This window comes from Pleurodeles waltl, chromosome 11, assembly GCF_031143425.1.
Source record: "Pleurodeles waltl isolate 20211129_DDA chromosome 11, aPleWal1.hap1.20221129, whole genome shotgun sequence".
Lineage (NCBI taxonomy): Eukaryota > Metazoa > Chordata > Amphibia > Caudata > Salamandridae > Pleurodeles > Pleurodeles waltl.
In genome coordinates this window covers 539,202,201-539,218,973 of record NC_090450.1, presented here as the reverse complement: position 1 = coordinate 539,218,973, position 16,773 = coordinate 539,202,201, and the positions used below count along the sequence as shown (strand labels likewise).

Here is a 16,773-nt window from a genome sequence, read left to right as displayed (position 1 = left end):
GTGTAGTATGGCTCTGAGTCTACAAGTGAGTCCTGGATGGATGATTCTCTGGAATGGAGTTGGAGATGGCGATTGGCCTTTGTTGCATGAGATAGATGTTCTGGCTGTTTATTGGAGCAGAAGGGCAGCTCCGGTCGAAGTATTTTTAGAGCCCAGATGAAATGTAGTTACTTGACTGCTTTCTGTCTCCTAGGAACTAAAGTCCATATTGTGAGTGCAGTTTTGACTCTGTTGAAGGTGCTGTTCCTTGTCCGGAATGAACTATGGGTGGCTATTGTTTCTCTTGACTTCCCTGGGTTGTCTCTTTGATTGTTTCATGAGATGGCTGATGCTTCTGATAATGCAATGATTCTGGGTCCATTAATTGGCATGTGCAGTGAATATTGTTACGATGGAGAGTTGTGTGGGCAGGATGCTTATCATAATCATAGTTTGGGTGGCTGTTGGCTCTCTTTAGATTGGAAAGTTTGTGATTCTTGTTTCTCTGGATGGAGATGAGGGATCGGTTGGCTTTTGATCTGAGTACTGAAATATAGAGTCTGGTGCTACCTGGTTTGAGGGCCTTTGTTTCCTTGTATTTCATTCAGGGGTAGCTGCTGTTTATTAGGAATGAAGCTGAGATGGATATTGACTTTCTGTACAGCCGTATGGCTTGGCTATATTTACTTTACAATAGAGTGGCACGCTCCTTGTATTTAACTGTGAGTTTCTCACTGATTGAGTATGTGTAGGAAAGTACCATCTTGCCTGGCATGTTACCCCCATATTTCACTGTATATATGTTGTTTTAGTCTATGTGTCACTGGGACCCTGCCAGGCAGGGCCCCAGTGCTCATAAGTATGTGCCTTGTATGTGTTCCCTGTGTGATGCCTAACTGTCTCACTGAGGCTCTGCTAACCAGAACCTCAGTGGTTATGCTCTCTCTGCTTTCCAAATTTCTCACTAACAGGCTAGTGACCAATTTCACAAATTCACATTGGCATACTGGTACACCCATATAATTCCCTAGTATATGGTACTGAGGTACCCAGGGTATTGGGGTTCCAGGAGATCCCTATGGGCTGCAGCATTTCTTTTGCCACCCATAGGGAGCTCTGACAATTCTTACACAGGCCTGCCAGTGCAGCCTGAGTGAAATAACGTCCATGTTATTTCACAGCCATTTACCACTGCACTTAAGTAACTTATAAGTCACCTATATGTCTAACCTTCACCTGGTGAAGGTTGGGTGCAAAGTTACTTAGTGTGTGGGCACCCTGGCACTATCCAAGGTGCCCCCACATCGTTCAGGGCAAATTCCCCGGACTTTGTGAGTGCGGGGACACCATTACACGCGTGCACTGTACATAGGTCACTACCTATGTACAGCGTCACAATGGTAACTCCGAACATGGCCATGTAACATGTCTAAGATTATGGAATTGTCACCCAAATGCCATTCTGGCATTGGGGAGACAATTCCATGATCCCCCGGGTCTCTAGCACAGAACCCGGGTACTGCCAAACTGCCTTTCCGGGTATCCACTGCAGATGCTGCCAACCCCTCAGACAGGTTTCTGCCCTCCTGGGGTCCAGGCAGCCCTGGCCCAGGAAGGCAGAACAAAGGACTTCCTCTGAGAGAGGGTGTAACACCCTCTCCATTTGGAAATAGGTGTGAAGGCTGGGGAGGAGTAGCCTCCCCCAGCCTCTGGAAATGCTTTGATGGGCACAGATGGCGCCCATCTCTGCATAAGCCAGTCTACACCGGTTCAGGGATCCCCCAGCCCTGCTCTGGCGCGAAACTGGACAAAGGAAAGGGGAGTGACCACTCCCCTGACCTGCACCTCCCAGGGGAGGTGCCCAGAGCTCCTCCAGTGTGTCCCAGACCTCTGCCATCTTGGAAACAGAGGTGTTTGTGGCACACTGGACTGCTCTGAGTGGCCAGTGCCAGCAGGTGACGTCAGAGGCTCCTTCTGATAGGCTCTTACCTCTCTTGGTAGCCAATCCTCCTTCGTAGGTAGCCAAACCTCCTTTTCTGGCTATTTAGGGTCTCTGCTTTGGGGATCTCACCAGATAACGAATGCAAGAGCTCACCAGAGTTCCTCTGCATCTCCCTCTTCACCTTCTGCCAAAGGATCGACCGCTGACTGCTCAGGACGCCTGCAAAACTGCAACAAAGTAGCAAGACGACTACTAGCAACCTTGTATCGCTTCATCCTGCCGGCTTTCTCGACTGTTTCCAGGTGGTGCATGCTCTGGGGGTAGCCTGCCTCCTTTCTGCACCAGGAGCTCTGAAGAAATCTCCCGTGGGTCGACGGAATCTTCCCCCTGCAACTGCAGGCAACAAAGACTGCATCACCGGTCCTCTGGGTCCCCTCTCAGCACAACGAGCGTGGTCCCTGGAACTCAGCAACTCTGTCCAAGTGACTCCCACAGTCCAGTGACTCTTCAGTCCAAGTTTGGTGGAGGTAAGTCCTTGCCTCCCCATGCTGGACTGCATTGCTGAGTACCGTGTGATTTGCAGCTGCTCCGGCTCCTGTGCACTCTTCCAGGATTTCCTTCGTGCACAGCCAAGTCTGGGTCCCCGACACTCTAACTTGCAGTGCACAACCTTCTGAGTTGTCCTCCGGCGTCGTGGGACTCCCTTTTGTGACTTCGGGTGGACTCCGGTTCACTTTTCTTCTAAGTGCCTGTTCAGGTACTTCTGCGGGTGCTGCCTGCTTCTGTGAGGGCTCCCTGACTTGCTGGGCGCCCCCTCTGTCTCCTCATCCAAGTGGCGACATCCTGGTCCCTCCTGGGCCACAGCAGCATCCAAAAACCCGAACTGTGACCCTTGCAGCTAGTAAGGCTTGTTTGTGGTCTTTCTGCGTGGGAACACCTCTGCAAGCTTCTTCACGACGTGGGACATCCATCCTCCAAAGGGGAAGTTCCTAGTCCTCTTCGTTCTTGCAGAACGCCAAGCTTCTTCCACCCGGTGGCAGCTTCCTTGAACCCTCAGCTGGCATTTCCTGGGCTCCTGCCCACTCTCGACACCGTCACGACTCTTGGACTTGGTCCCCTTGTCTTACAGGTACTCAGGTCCGGAAATCCACTGTTGTTGCATTGCTGGTGTTTGTTCTCCTTGCAGAATCCCCCTATCACGACTTCTGTGCTCTCTGGGGGTAATAGGTGCACTTTACACCTACCTTTCAGGGTCTTGGGGTGGGCTATATTTCTAACCCTCACTGTTTTCTTCCAGTCCCAGCGACCCTCTACAAGCTCACATAGGTTTGGGGTCCATTCGTGGTTGGCATTCCACTTTTGGAGTATATGGTTTGTGTTGCCCCTATACCTATGTGTTCCTATTGCAATCTATTGTAACTTTACACTGCTTGCATTACTTTTCTTGCTATAACCTGCATAATTTTGGTTTGTGTACATATATCTTGTGTATATATCTTATCCTCATATTGAGGGTACTCACTGAGATACTTTTGGCATATTGTCATTAAAATAAAGCACCTTTATTTTTAGTATATCTGTGTATTGTGTTTTCTTATGATATTGTGCATATGACACCAGTGGTATAGTAGGAGCTTTACATGTCTCCTAGTTCAGCCTAAGCTGCTTTGCCATAGCTACCTTCTATCAGCCTAAGCTGCTAGAAACACATCTTCTACACTAATAAGGTATAACTGGACCTGGCACAAGGTGTAAGTACCTCTGGTACCCACTACAAGCCAGGCCAGCCTCCTACATTGGTTGTGCAGCGGTGGGATAAGTACTTGTAACTACTTACCACTTTGTCATTGTGTACTTTTCATAAGAGAATAATATACAAAACAAGTTCAGTGTATGTACACTTAACCAAAAAGTTTTCCTTTTCTCCTCTTACACTTTTTACTAAGTGCTGAAAAGTACTCCAAAACTTATAAAAAGTTTCTAAACATTTTAAAAAGTTTTTTTCTCTGTTCTTTAAAAAGTTCTGAAACTTTTTCTTTCTTCTCACTGTCTCTAAACCTTCTTTTATCATGTCTTCTGTAGAGTCTGCTCTTAAAATGGTCAATACTACCTATGACAATTTAAATTTCAAGAGCCTAAGGAGTCTCTGCTTAGATATAGGTTTAGTGATAGGAAAGAACCCTACAAGAGAATTTCTGTAGAACATGCTCATTGTGAATGATGAGTCCCTAGCTGGCACTTCAAATGAGAAGTTAATAGATAGCTCCCATTCTGACTCAGGGGAACCCCTTGAGGGAGGTGGGGAGGGTTCTATTCCAAATCTGCCCCTCAGCAGACCACATAGCAATGCTGGTAGTAATAGGAGCTCCCATCACAGTAGGGATGTTTTTATTCCTGGAGGCCAGGTTGTTAGAGTCCAAGCTGTTAGGGACAGATCTACCTCTGTTGTTTCCAATTTATCCTCAGTGTCCAAGCATTCCCAACCCACCCACCCTGAAGACAACATGTTAGAAAGGGAACTCAAAAAGTTGAGAGTGGAAGAGACCAGACTGAAGCTTAAACAGCAACAGCTGGCTCTAGACAGGGAATCCCTAGACCTGGAGAAGGAGAGACAGAGATTGGGGTTAGGACTCCATGGTGGCAGCAGCAGTATTCCTGATAGTAATCCTGTTAAACAGCATGATTCCAGGAATCTGCACAAGATAGTTCCCCCTTACAAGGAGGGGGATGACATCAACAAGTGGTTTGCTGCACTTGAGAGGGCCTGTATGGTACAGGGGGTCCCTCAAAGGCAGTGGGCTGCTATATTGGGGCTATCTTTCAATGGAAAGGGTAGGAATAGGCTCCTTACTGTTAGAGAAAGTGATGCTAACAATTTTGCAGTTTTGAAGGATGCACTCTTGGATGGATTTGGCTTAACCACTGAACAATACAGGATTAAGTTCAGAGACACCAGAAAAGAGTCCTCACGGGACTGGATAGACTTTGTTGACTGTTCAGTGAAGGCCTTGGAGGGGTGGTTACATGGCAGTAAAGTTTCTGACTATGAAAGCCTGTATAATCTTATTCTGAGAGAGCATATTCTAAATAACTGTGTGTCTGACTTGTTAGACCAATATCTAGTGGACTCAGATCTGACCTCTCCCCAAGAATTGGGAAAGAAGGCAGACAAATGGGTCAGAACAAGAGTGAACAAAAAAGTTCATACAGGGGGTGACAAGGATGGCAAGAAGAAGGATGGTAAGTCTTCTGACAAGGGTGGTGACAAAAATAAAACTGAGTCTTCATCAGGCCCACAAAAATCCTCTGGTGGGGGTGGTGGGTCCAAATCCTCTTCAAATCAAGTTAAAAAGCCTTGGTGTTATTTGTGTAAAGTCAAAGGCCATTGGACAACTGATGCCAGTTGTCCAAAGAAAAACACCAAACCTTCCACTACCACAACCCCTACTGCAAATTCTAGTGCCCCTAGTAATAGCAGTGGTGGTGGGAGCAAACCTACTAATAGCCAATCCAAGGGAGTAGCTGGGCTCACTTTTGGTAATTTAGTTGGGGTTGGTCTTGTTAGGGAGACCACAGAGGCTGTGTTAGTCTCTGAAGGTGCCATTGATTTGGCCACCTTGGTTGCTTGTTCCCTTAATATGGATAAGTACAAGCAACTTCCCCTAATAAATGGTGTTGAGGTTCAGGCCTACAGGGACACAGGTGCCAGTGTTACCATGGTAATAGAGAAACTGGTACACCCTGAACAACACCTACTTGGTCACCAGTAACAAGTGACAGACGCTCATAACAACACTCTTAGCCACCCCATGGCTGTTGTGAATCTCAACTGGGGGGGGGGGGGGGGGGTTACTGGTCCAAAGAAAGTTGTGGTTGCTTCAGATTTACCTGTAGACTGTCTACTAGGAAATGATTTAGAGACATCAGCTTGGGCAGAAGTGGAGTTGGAGGCTCATGCAGCAATGCTGGGCATTCCTGGGCATATTTTTGCTTTGACAAGGGCTCAGGCCAAAAAGCAAAAAGGAGAGGGTGACTTGGATCCTGGAACAATGGACAAAGTGCTCCCTAAAGCTAGTGGTAGCAAGGGTAAATCCCTACCCACTATTCCTCCCTGTGCAGAACCTTCACCAGAGGAGCTGGCAGCAGACACTGCTGAGCTTTTGGGTGGAGGGGGGCCTGCCAGGGAAGAGCTGAGTGTGGCACAGCAATCCTGTCCCACATTAGAGGGTCTCAGACAGCAAGCTGTCAAGCAGCAAAATGGGGATGTCAGTGACTCACATAGAGTTTACTGGGAGGACAACCTCTTGTACTCAGAGGCAAGGGACCCAAAACCTGGAGCAGCCAGGAGATTGGTCATTCCCCTGCAGTACAGAGAGTTCCTCCTAACTCTGACACATGACATTCCTTTGGCTGGGCATTTGGGCCAGATCAAAACATGGGAAAGGCTTGTCCCCCTGTTTCACTGGCCTAGGATGTCAGAGGACACAAAAGATGTTTGTAAGTCTTGTGTGACCTGCCAAGCCAGTGGCAAAACTGGTGGCACACTAAAGGCTCCCCTTATTCCACCACCTGTGGTTGGGGTCCCCTTTGAAAGGGTAGGGGTTGACATAGTTGGACCCCTTGACCCTCCTACTGCTTCAGGCAATAGATTTATCTTGGTGGTTGTGGACCATGCCACAAGATATCCTGAAATAATTCCTCTAAGGACCACTACAGCACCTGCAGTGGCAAAAGCCCTTCTGGGAATCTTTTCCAGGGTGGGGTTCCCAAAAGAGGTTGTATCAGACAGGGGTAGCAACTTTGTCTGCATACTTGAAGGCTATGTGGAAGGAATGTGGTGTAACCTACAAATTCACCACACCTTATCATCCACAGACTAATGGACTGGTAGAGAGGTTTAATAAAACTCTCAAAGGAATGATAATGGGACTCCCTGAAAAACTCAGGAGGAGATGGGATGTCCTGTTACCTTGCCTCCTTTTTGCTTACAGGGAGGTACCCCAGAAAGGAGTGGGCTTCAGCCCCTTTGAACTCCTATTTGGGCACCCTGTAAGAGGTCCACTAACACTTGTGAAGGAGGGTTGGGAACAACCTTTAAAAGCTCCCAAACAGGACACAGTGGACTATGTACTTGGCCTAAGATCCAGAATGGCCGAGTACATGAAAAAGGCCAGTAAAAACCTTCAGGCCAGCCAAGAGCTCCAAAAGCAATGGCATGACCAGAAGGCTGTTCTGATTCAGTATCAACCAGGACAGAAGGTGTGGGTATTGGAGCCTGTGGCCCCAAGAGCACTCCAGGACAAATGGAGTGGACCCCATCTAATTGTTGAAAAAAAGGGCGAGGTCACCTACTTGGTTGACCTGGGCACTGCCAGGAGTCCCCTTCGGGTGATTCATGTCAACCGCCTCAAACCCTACTATGACAGGACTGATCTCACCCTGCTCATGGCAACTGATGAAGGACAGGAAGAAGAGAGTGACCCTCTCCCTGATCTCTTCTCCTCCACTGAAGAGGATGCTCTAGTGGAGGGAGTAGTTTTGGCAGACTGTCTTACTGCAGAACAGAAAGATAACTGCATAAATCTCCTTGGACCGTTTTCTGAACTCTTTTCAACTGAGCCAGGCACCACATCTTGGTGTGAACACACAATTGATACTGGAGACAGCATGCCTGTCAAAAGTAAAATCTATAGGCAGCCTGACCATGTCAGGGACTGCATAAAACAAGAAGTTCAGAAAATGCTTGATCTAGGAGTGGTTGAACCTTCTGAAAGCCCATTGGCGAGCCCTGTGGTGCTTGTACCAAAGCCTCACTCAAAAGATGGAAAAAGGGAGATGAGGTTTTGTGTTGATTACAGAGGTCTCAACCAGGTAACAAAAACTGATGCTCACCCTATACCCAGGGCAGATGAGCTCATAGATACACTGACATCTGCCAAGTATCTAAGTAGCTTTGTTTGACTGCAGGGTATTGGCAGATCAAATTGGCTGAGGATGCTAAACCTAAGACTGCATTTTCAACTATAGGAGGGCACTACCAATTTACAGTGATGCCCTTTGGTTTGAAAAATGCACCTGCCACTTTTCAGAGGTTGGTGAACACAGTCCTGCAAGGGTTGGAGGCTTTTAGTGCAGCATATCTAGATGATATAGCTGTCCTTAGCTCCACCTGGGATGAGCACCTGGTCCACCTTTGGAAAGTTTTGGAGGCCCTGCAAAAGGCAGGCCTCACTATCAAGGCCTCAAAGTGCCAGATAGGGCAGGGAAAGGTGGTTTGTCTAGGACACCTGGTAGGTGGAGAACAGATTGCACCACTTCAGGGGAAAATCCAGACAATCATGGATTGGGTTCCCCCTACAACACAGACCCAAGTGAGAGCCTTCCTAGGCTTCACTGGGTATTACAGGAGATTCATTAAAAACTATGGCTCCATAGCAGCCCCACTTAATGATCTCACCAGTAAAAAGATGCCTAAAAAGGTATTGTGGACAGCTAGCTGTCAGAAAGCTTTTGAGGAGCTCAAACAGGCCATGTGCTCTGCACCTGTACTAAAAAGCCCATGTTACTCCAAGAAATTCATTGTTCAAACTGATACATCTGAATTAGGGGTAGGGGCAGTCTTATCACAACTGAATTCTGAGGGCCAGGATCAACCAGTTGCTTTTATCAGCAGAAGGTTGACCCCTAGAGAAAAGCGTTAGTCTGCCATTGAGAGGGAGGCCTTTGCTGTGGTCTGGGCACTGAAAAAGTTGAGGCCATACCTGTTTGGCACTCACTTTATTGTTCAGACAGACCACAAACCTCTACTTTGGCTAAAACAAATGAAAGGTGAAAACCCTAAATTGTTGAGGTGGTCCATGTCTCTACAGGGGATGGACTATACAGTGGAACATAGACCTGGGAGTACCCACTCCAATGCAGATGGACTCTCCAGATATTTCCACTTAGACAATGAAGACTCATCAGGTCATGGCTAGTCTTATTGTCCTTCGTTTGGGGGGGGGGGGTTGTGTAGGAAAGTACCATCTTGCCTGGCATGTTACCCCCATATTTCACTGTATATATGTTGTTTTAGTCTATGTGTCACTGGGACCCTGCCAGGCAGGGCCCCAGTGCTCATAAGTATGTGCCCTGTATGTGTTCCCTGTGTGATGCCTAACTGTCTCACTGAGGCTCTGCTAACCAGAACCTCAGTGGTTATACTCTCTCTGCTTTCCAAATTTGTCACTAACAGGCTAGTGACCAATTTCACCAATTCACATTGGCATACTGGTACACCCATATAATTCCCTAGTATATGGTACTGAGGTACCCAGGGTATTGAGGTTCCAGGAGATCCCTGTGGGCTGCAGCATTTCTTTTGCCACCGATAGGGAGCTCTGACAATTCTTACACAAGCCTGCCAGTGCAGCCTGAGTTAAATAACGTCCACGTTATTTCACAGCCATTTACCACTGCACTTAAGTAACATATAAGTCACCTATATGTCTAACCTTCACCTGGTTAAGGTTGGGTGCAAAGTTACTTAGTGTGTGGGCACCCTGGCACTAGCCAAGGTGCCCCCACATCGTTCAGGGCAAATTCCCCGGACTTTGCGAGTGCGGGGACACCATTACACGTGTGCACTGTACATAGGTCACTACCTATGTACAGCGTCACAATGGTAACTCCGAACATGGCCATGTAACATGTCTAAGATCATGGAATTGTCACCCCAATGCCGAAAAATCCATGATCCCCCGGGTCTCCAGCACAGAACCCGGGTACTGCCAAACTGCCTTTCCGGGGTCTCCACTGCAGCTGCTGCTGCTGCCAACCCCTCAGACAGGTTTCTGCCCTCCTGGGGTCCAGGCAGCCCTGGCCCAGGAAGGCAGAACAAAGGACTTCCTCTGAGAGAGGGTGAAACACCCTCTCCCTTTGGAAATAGGTGTGAAGGCTGGGGAGGAGTAGCCTCCCCCAGCCTCTGGAAATGCTTTGATGGGCACAGATGGTGCCCATCTCTGCATAAGCCAGTCTACACCGGTTCAGGGATCCCCCAGCCCTGCTCTGGCGTGAAACTGGACAAAGGAAAGGGGAGTGACCACTCCCCTGACCTGCACCTCCCAGGGGAGGTGCCCAGAGCTCCTCCAGTGTGTCCCAGAACTCTGCCATCTTGGAAACAGAGGTGTTTGTGGCACACTGGACTGCTCTGAGTGGCCAGTGCCAGCAGGTGACGTCAGAGGCTCCTTCTGATAGGCTCTTACCTCTCTTGGTAGCCAATCCTCCTTCCTAGGTAGCCAAACCTCCTTTTCTGGCTATTTAGGGTCTCTGCTTTGGGGATCTCACCAGATAACGAATGTAAGAGCTCACCAGAGTTCCTCTGCATCTCCCTCTTCACCTTCTGCCAAAGGATCGACCTCTGACTGCTCAGGACGCCTGCAAAACCGCAACAAAGTAGCAAGACGACTACTAGCAACCTTGTATCGCTTCATCCTGCCGGCTTTCTCAACTGTTTCCAGGTGGTGCATGCTCTGGGGGTAGCCTGCCTCCTTTCTGCACCAGGAGCTCTGAAGAAATCTCCCGTGGGTCGACGGAATCTTCCCCCTGCAACCGCAGGCAACAAAAGACTGCATCACAGGTCCTCTGGGTCCCCTCTCAGCACAACGAGCGTGGTCCCTGGAACTCAGCAACTCTTTCCAAGTGACTCCCACAGTCCAGTGACTTCAGTCCAAGTTTGGTGGAGGTAAGTCCTTGCCTCCCCACGATAGACTGCATTGCTGGGTACCGCGTGATTTGCAGCTGCTCCGGCTCCTGTGCACTCTTCCAGGATTTCCTTTGTGCACAGCTAAGCCTGGGTCCCCGACACTCTAACCTGCAGTGCACAACCTTCTGAGTTGTCCTCCGGCGTCGTGGGGCTCCCTTTTGTGACTTCGGGTGGACTCCGGTTCACTTTTCTTCTAAGTGCCTGTTCAGGTACTTCTGTGGGTGCTGCCTGCTTCTGTGAGGGCTCCCTGACTTGCTGGGCACCCCCTCTGTCTCCTCATCCAAGTGGCGACATCCTGGTCCCTCCTGGGCCACAGCAGCATCCAAAAACCCGAACCGCGACCCTTGCAGCTAGCAAGGCTTGTTTGTGGTCTTTCTGTGTGGGAACACCTCTGCAAGCTTCTTCATGACGTGGGACATCCATCCTCCAAAGGGAAAGTTCCTAGTCCTCTTTGTTTTTGCAGAACCCCAAGCTTCTTCCACCCGGTGGCAGCTTCCTTGCACCTTCAGCTGGCATTTCCTGGACTCCTGCCCACTCTTGACACTGTTGCGACTCTTGGACTTGGTCCCCTTGTCTTACAGGTACTCAGGTCCGGAAATCCACTGTTGTTGCATTGCTGGTGTTTGTTCTCCTTGCAGAATCCCCCTATCACGACTTCTGTGCTCTCTGGGGGTAGTAGGTGCACTTTACACCTACCTTTCAGGGTCTTGGGGTGGGCTATTTTTCTAACCCTCACTGTTTTCTTACAGTACCAGCGACCCTCTACAAGCTCACATAGGTTTGGGGTCCATTCGTGGTTCGCATTCCACTTTTGGAGTATATGGTTTGTGTTGCCCCTATACCTATGTGTTCCTTTTGCAATCTATTGTAACTTTACACTGCTTGCATTACTTTTCTTGCTATAACCTGCATAATTTTGGTTTGTGTACATATATCTTGTGTATATATCTTATCCTCATACTGAGGGTACTCACTGAGATACTTTTGGCATATTGTCATAAAAATAAAGTACCTTTATTTTTAGTATATCTGTGTATTGTGTTTTCTTATGATATTGTGCATATGACACCAGTGGTATAGTAGGAGCTTTACATGTCTCCTAGTTCAGCCTAAGCTGCTTTGCCATAGCTACCTTCTATCAGCCTAAGCTGCTAGAAACACCTCTTCTACACTAATAAGGGATAACTGGACCTGGCACAAGGTGTAAGTACCTCTGGTACCCACTACAAGCCAGGCCAGCCTCCTACAGTATGGGATGTCTGTTGTTTCTCCAAACTGGAGTGTTGGTCTATGGTTTCTACATGTTTTTTTGTGAGTGAGTGGCTCTTGATTGTTGAAACTGGTTTGTGGATTGGATTGGGTGGTGGCAATTGTTTCTTTAAAATGGAGTGCGAGATGTTTGAGGTTGCCTTTTTTGCCAATTAGATATATTGCTAGTGCCAGTGTGATGAGTATGCTGAATCTGTTCTTTCTGCAAAACAAAGTCTCTTTAATGGTCAAAAAGTGTCACACTGACCTGACATGCTGGAAATATTCCTTGTGCTGGTTCCTGTAGAACACCAAGAAGCGCAGCATTCTTCCAGCTATTAGCTCCGCCTTCTCCTGCAGCTGCTGCACGTGCTCCTTGGCATAATCTGGAAAAGAAGAGGAAGCATGGGTTTTATTGGTAGGAAAATATGAAAGTATTTTATCTTCTGACTCTCTTATCTGTCACATAATGCTGACAGAGATCCCAATTTAGAAGGAACCCTTGGATCGCAATTGCCATCTATGACCCTGATTAAAAAGGGTCTGAATCATTCCTAGCAGTGTGCAAATACCTATTTGTACAGGGATCGGAGTTATAAATTGTACAGAGGTTTACCACATCTGGTAATTACCAGGTGAAATAAACTACAGATCCTTGAAATTTTCCCCTGGTGCATTTTGGCAGGTCTAGCGTGACAAAACATTCCAAGTGGGGCGAGGGTGAAGAAAGTGATGGAGGGAACATACCAGAACACATGGATTTTGGAGCAGAAAGAAATATCTTCAAATGTTCTTGTTGTCAGTCATAGCTTCAATTTGGAGAAAGGTATTGGGCCTGTGGAACTGAGTCCCCCTTGAGGCATTAAATAGGATTTGTTTCTCAGAGCCGTCTGGTGCTACGCCTTAGCTAGGTATATAAACTCGAAGCACAATATACTGTGCGTAGACACTACATTCTCTTGTTCTTAATTAAGTCAGAACAATACAAGTCATAAAATAAAGAGAGCTTAGGCTCTGATGATCACTGCAGACAGCGCACCGTTCCGCCATGGGGACAGGGTAAATTATTCCATCTCCGTGACGCAGGAGCCGCCCACCTAATCAGTTATAAAAGCACTGCTGGCTACTGACGTCAAAGCGGTTCCGGTCAATGCATCTGACTTTGTGCATCAGCAGGATGCAGCCGCGTAGCACATAGAATTCTTTTTTCTTTTAAAAAAACAAAAATCCTGAAACAGGATTTTGTTTTTGTAAAGGAAAAAAGTAATGCTTTCCTCGCCATGCGAGTTTACTCCTGTGGCAAGGGGAGAATTATTACAATTTTACTGTCCCTCACCACCAGCTTTTGGCTGCCAGTGAAAGACAGTAAAAAATGGCTACATAGGCGCCCATCTAAATTGTTAGTCTCTGCCATGGCCAAACTGAAGGTCATCCCTCATAGAGCAGGGGCGGCTCCTCCATTAGGGGGGAGGAGCGCTGCCCCATCCCCCGCCAGCAGCTGCAAACCTTTTACCAAAAAACTACAATAAACAACGTTTATTATTGTTTTTTTGCAAAAGGGGTGGGCCACAGGCTGTAACGTCTCGGGCCAGCCAAACACATATGTACAGTGGGCTTTCTCCACTCCGGCCTTGTGTTGCTGGGCTGGAGAAAGCATGCACAGGCTCCCAGTCTGCCTGGGAGTGCCCAGACAATTCTGACATTGCTCTGAGCAACGTCAGGTTTGGCCCCAGTGCAGGCTGGGAGCCTGTGCCTGCTGAGGAGAAGCGGATGGAGCAGTGTGTCGGCGGCGAGCAAGGTAAGTGTTTATTTTTTTATAAAATTTTTATTCTCCCCCACCCCCATGGGCCGCCCCACCCCTTCTGCGCGCGTGCTGTGACTGTGATATAGACTGGGCGGGAGGACCACTATGTTGGTGGGGGAAGGAACTCCGTTGCCTCTGCAAAGGAGTTCCTTTCCCGCCGACATATAAATTGGGTCCTTAGGCTCCCTGCTCTTATCAAAGGGTGGTCGGGCATTTGGTAGGACATAGCACATGAGCTACAATCTTCTGTCCCATCTTAAATCACGTGGAGACTGCCTCAAAGTTCCTAAATTAATTTCAACTGCCATGCAGGCTTGCAGCTATTCCATTGAAAGTTACTGATATGGCAGAACGATGAAAAGCAATATAGGAGCAAAGTGGCTCATTTTAAATGCTAATGCTACAACCTTTTACTATAAAACTCGTGCACCCTTTCTTGGCTGTTAATTTTGTTTTTTTGATTTACCTATGCTATATCTATGATATATGTATTTAAACTGCGGGCAATCGTTCATAATAAAATAAATACATTATAATTGTAAAATAATGTTCTGGTTCTGAAAATCGTCTTTCTGGCTCCAAAAATTAACCTAGCTGCTGAATGTAGAATAGCCAGTCCGGGATAACTCAAGAACCTGCAGCTCAGCGAGAAAGTCCTTTGATTGGAGAGAGAGTTTATGCTTTTTCAAGGAATTGATGGTAGCTCTTGCTGAATGTGCTGTACGTCCAATTCGTGAGGACATTGAAAAACAATGATCACTATGTACTCCTAGTGATTTATCTTCAATAAACAGAACAGGTTTAAGTTATCCATGTGGAGTTCAAGAACCAGTGTTTTGTTAACTTTTGTGTTCAGTGGCCGAATTATGAGAATAAATTCTGTTTTCTCTGAGATGAGTCTCAGGAAGTTCAGAGACGTCCTTTTGTGCTGAATGGCAAGGCAGATTTTAGAATGTAAATCTCTTGCTGGAGTGATATTTTTAGATGCATATTTGAGTAATCATCAAATTGATGGGCTTGTGTTTGTCGTTTGCCAAACCTACACTCTGTGCTTTTCTTACCTGAGTATGATCTCGGTTGTATGTTGGGAAGAGTTGCTTGCTGAAAATGGAAACTTTTAATTCTAGTCGTGTCGGCTATACGACATTTGGAAGCAATGTTAAATGATGGTGGGCTCCTAAATTAGGATTGCAGGCTCAAGCGAATGCTCTTTTGTGTGGGTATATCAAGGCAGTACATCTGAAGCAAGTCCTGAAGTATTTGTGAGATAAGACATCAGCCGTTTTTGTAGTGCTCAGTGCGGTGAGCCAAGTTATGTATGTACTCATATTTTGATGATGTAATCACTACCTGAAGCAGGGACCCTTGCCTAAGAGTGTTCTAATATTTGAACCTGAAATGGATACACAACAATACAGAAACATATATCCCTCAAATAGATACATAAATTATGAAATATTTTATGTCATTTAGAAACAAAAACCTACAGAAATCGAAATTTTAATTTTGATGGGGCGTTTGGAGCTTTTCAAATGTTGCTTTTATTTCTAAAAGACGAAGCAACATGCTAGACTCTAGCATATTGCTTTGCTAAGACTCAGAATTCTAGCCTTTTCCTGTGGTGGGGCATTGAATTTGATTCAGTTTATTGGGGCCCACCTGTGGTGATTTGTCTGGGTCGTTTTTAATGGAGATTATAGCTGTGGTATTATAAATGTTTTGTAAATATTCATAGAACACTGACTTCATGATGTTAAAAGAATTTGATTATGTATAAATCGTGACTGTTTTAAAAGACTATGGCCCTCATTACAACATTGGCGGTAAAAGCCTCTTACCGCCGTGCTGAAGACCGCCAACACACTGCCGCAGCCGCGGAAAACCGCCACAGCTATTATGACCCACATTTCGGAATCTGCCAAAATACAGACACCCACACAAGTCCGCCACACCAAAGGTCAGTGATAAACTAACGAAAACAAAACCGACACCGTCACGGCAACAGAAATACGCCCACAGTATCACGACACACGAATCCACGTGGCGGTCTTTCAACCGCGGTATTCCATTGGCGGTACACACCGCCGCGCTCAAAATACACACACATTTACAAAACACAACCACATTGGACAATTACAAATACACATACACACACCACTCCCACACACACATTACAATATAAAACACACACCCACATCACCCACAAACCCCTACGACAAAAAATCTTGAAAGAAGGCCAGAGAGAGACACCACCAGCAAGAACAACAGCATCCACAGGCACACAATACCATCACCCACAGAACTTTCACGCACCTCACACAACACACCACTACATATCAGTACACTTATCACCACACAATCCACCCCACACATCACCTACACCACCCCATGGCACAGCAAAGACACCCCAGGTTCTCGGAGGAGGAGATCAGGGTCATGGTGGAGGAAATCGTCCGGGTAGAGCCACAGCTATTCGGATCACAGGTGCAGCACACCTCCATTGCAAGGAAGATGGAGCTATGGCGCAGAATAGTGGACAGGGTCAACGCAGTGGGACAGCATCCAAGAAATCGGGAGGACATCAGGAAGAGGTGGAACGACCTACGGGGGAAGGTGCGTTCCGTGGTCTCAAGGCACCACCAGGCGGTTCAGCGGACTGGCGGCGGACCCCCACCTCCTCACCCACAACTAACAACATTGGAGGAGCAGGTCTTGGCGATTCTGCATCCTGAGGGCCTCGCAGGAGTAGGCGGAGGAATGGACTCTGGTAAGTTAAATCTTAACTATTACATCCCCCACCCTACCTGCATGCTATCACATACCCCCACCCTCACCCCCAGCACCCCAACTCCTCACATATGTCCCAACATCACAAACCACCCATCCCAACACCAAGCCCTGCATGCAACAACAGAGCATGGACACCCATCACTAAAGCATGCACACTGCACATACCCATACAACCCCCTAAACCACCATCACACAAGCTTCAACACAGGAATGCAAGCACTGGGGTACACGCTCACCCACCCATTGCACACCATGACACATACCGAT

At 47.3% G+C, this 16,773-nt stretch overlaps 1 protein-coding gene across 3 annotated transcripts in view; it reads right to left on the bottom strand.

The window, feature by feature from the left end:
- Window positions 1-16,773, bottom strand: part of PHYHIP (phytanoyl-CoA 2-hydroxylase interacting protein) — a 266,939-nt gene that overhangs the window by 45,690 nt on the left and 204,476 nt on the right. For all 3 annotated transcript variants that reach the window (XM_069213960.1, XM_069213958.1, XM_069213959.1), the window contains exon 4: window positions 12,181-12,298. In XM_069213960.1, coding sequence (XP_069070061.1) covers window positions 12,181-12,298 — 118 coding nt within the window. The remainder of the gene's footprint in view (window positions 1-12,180; window positions 12,299-16,773) is intronic.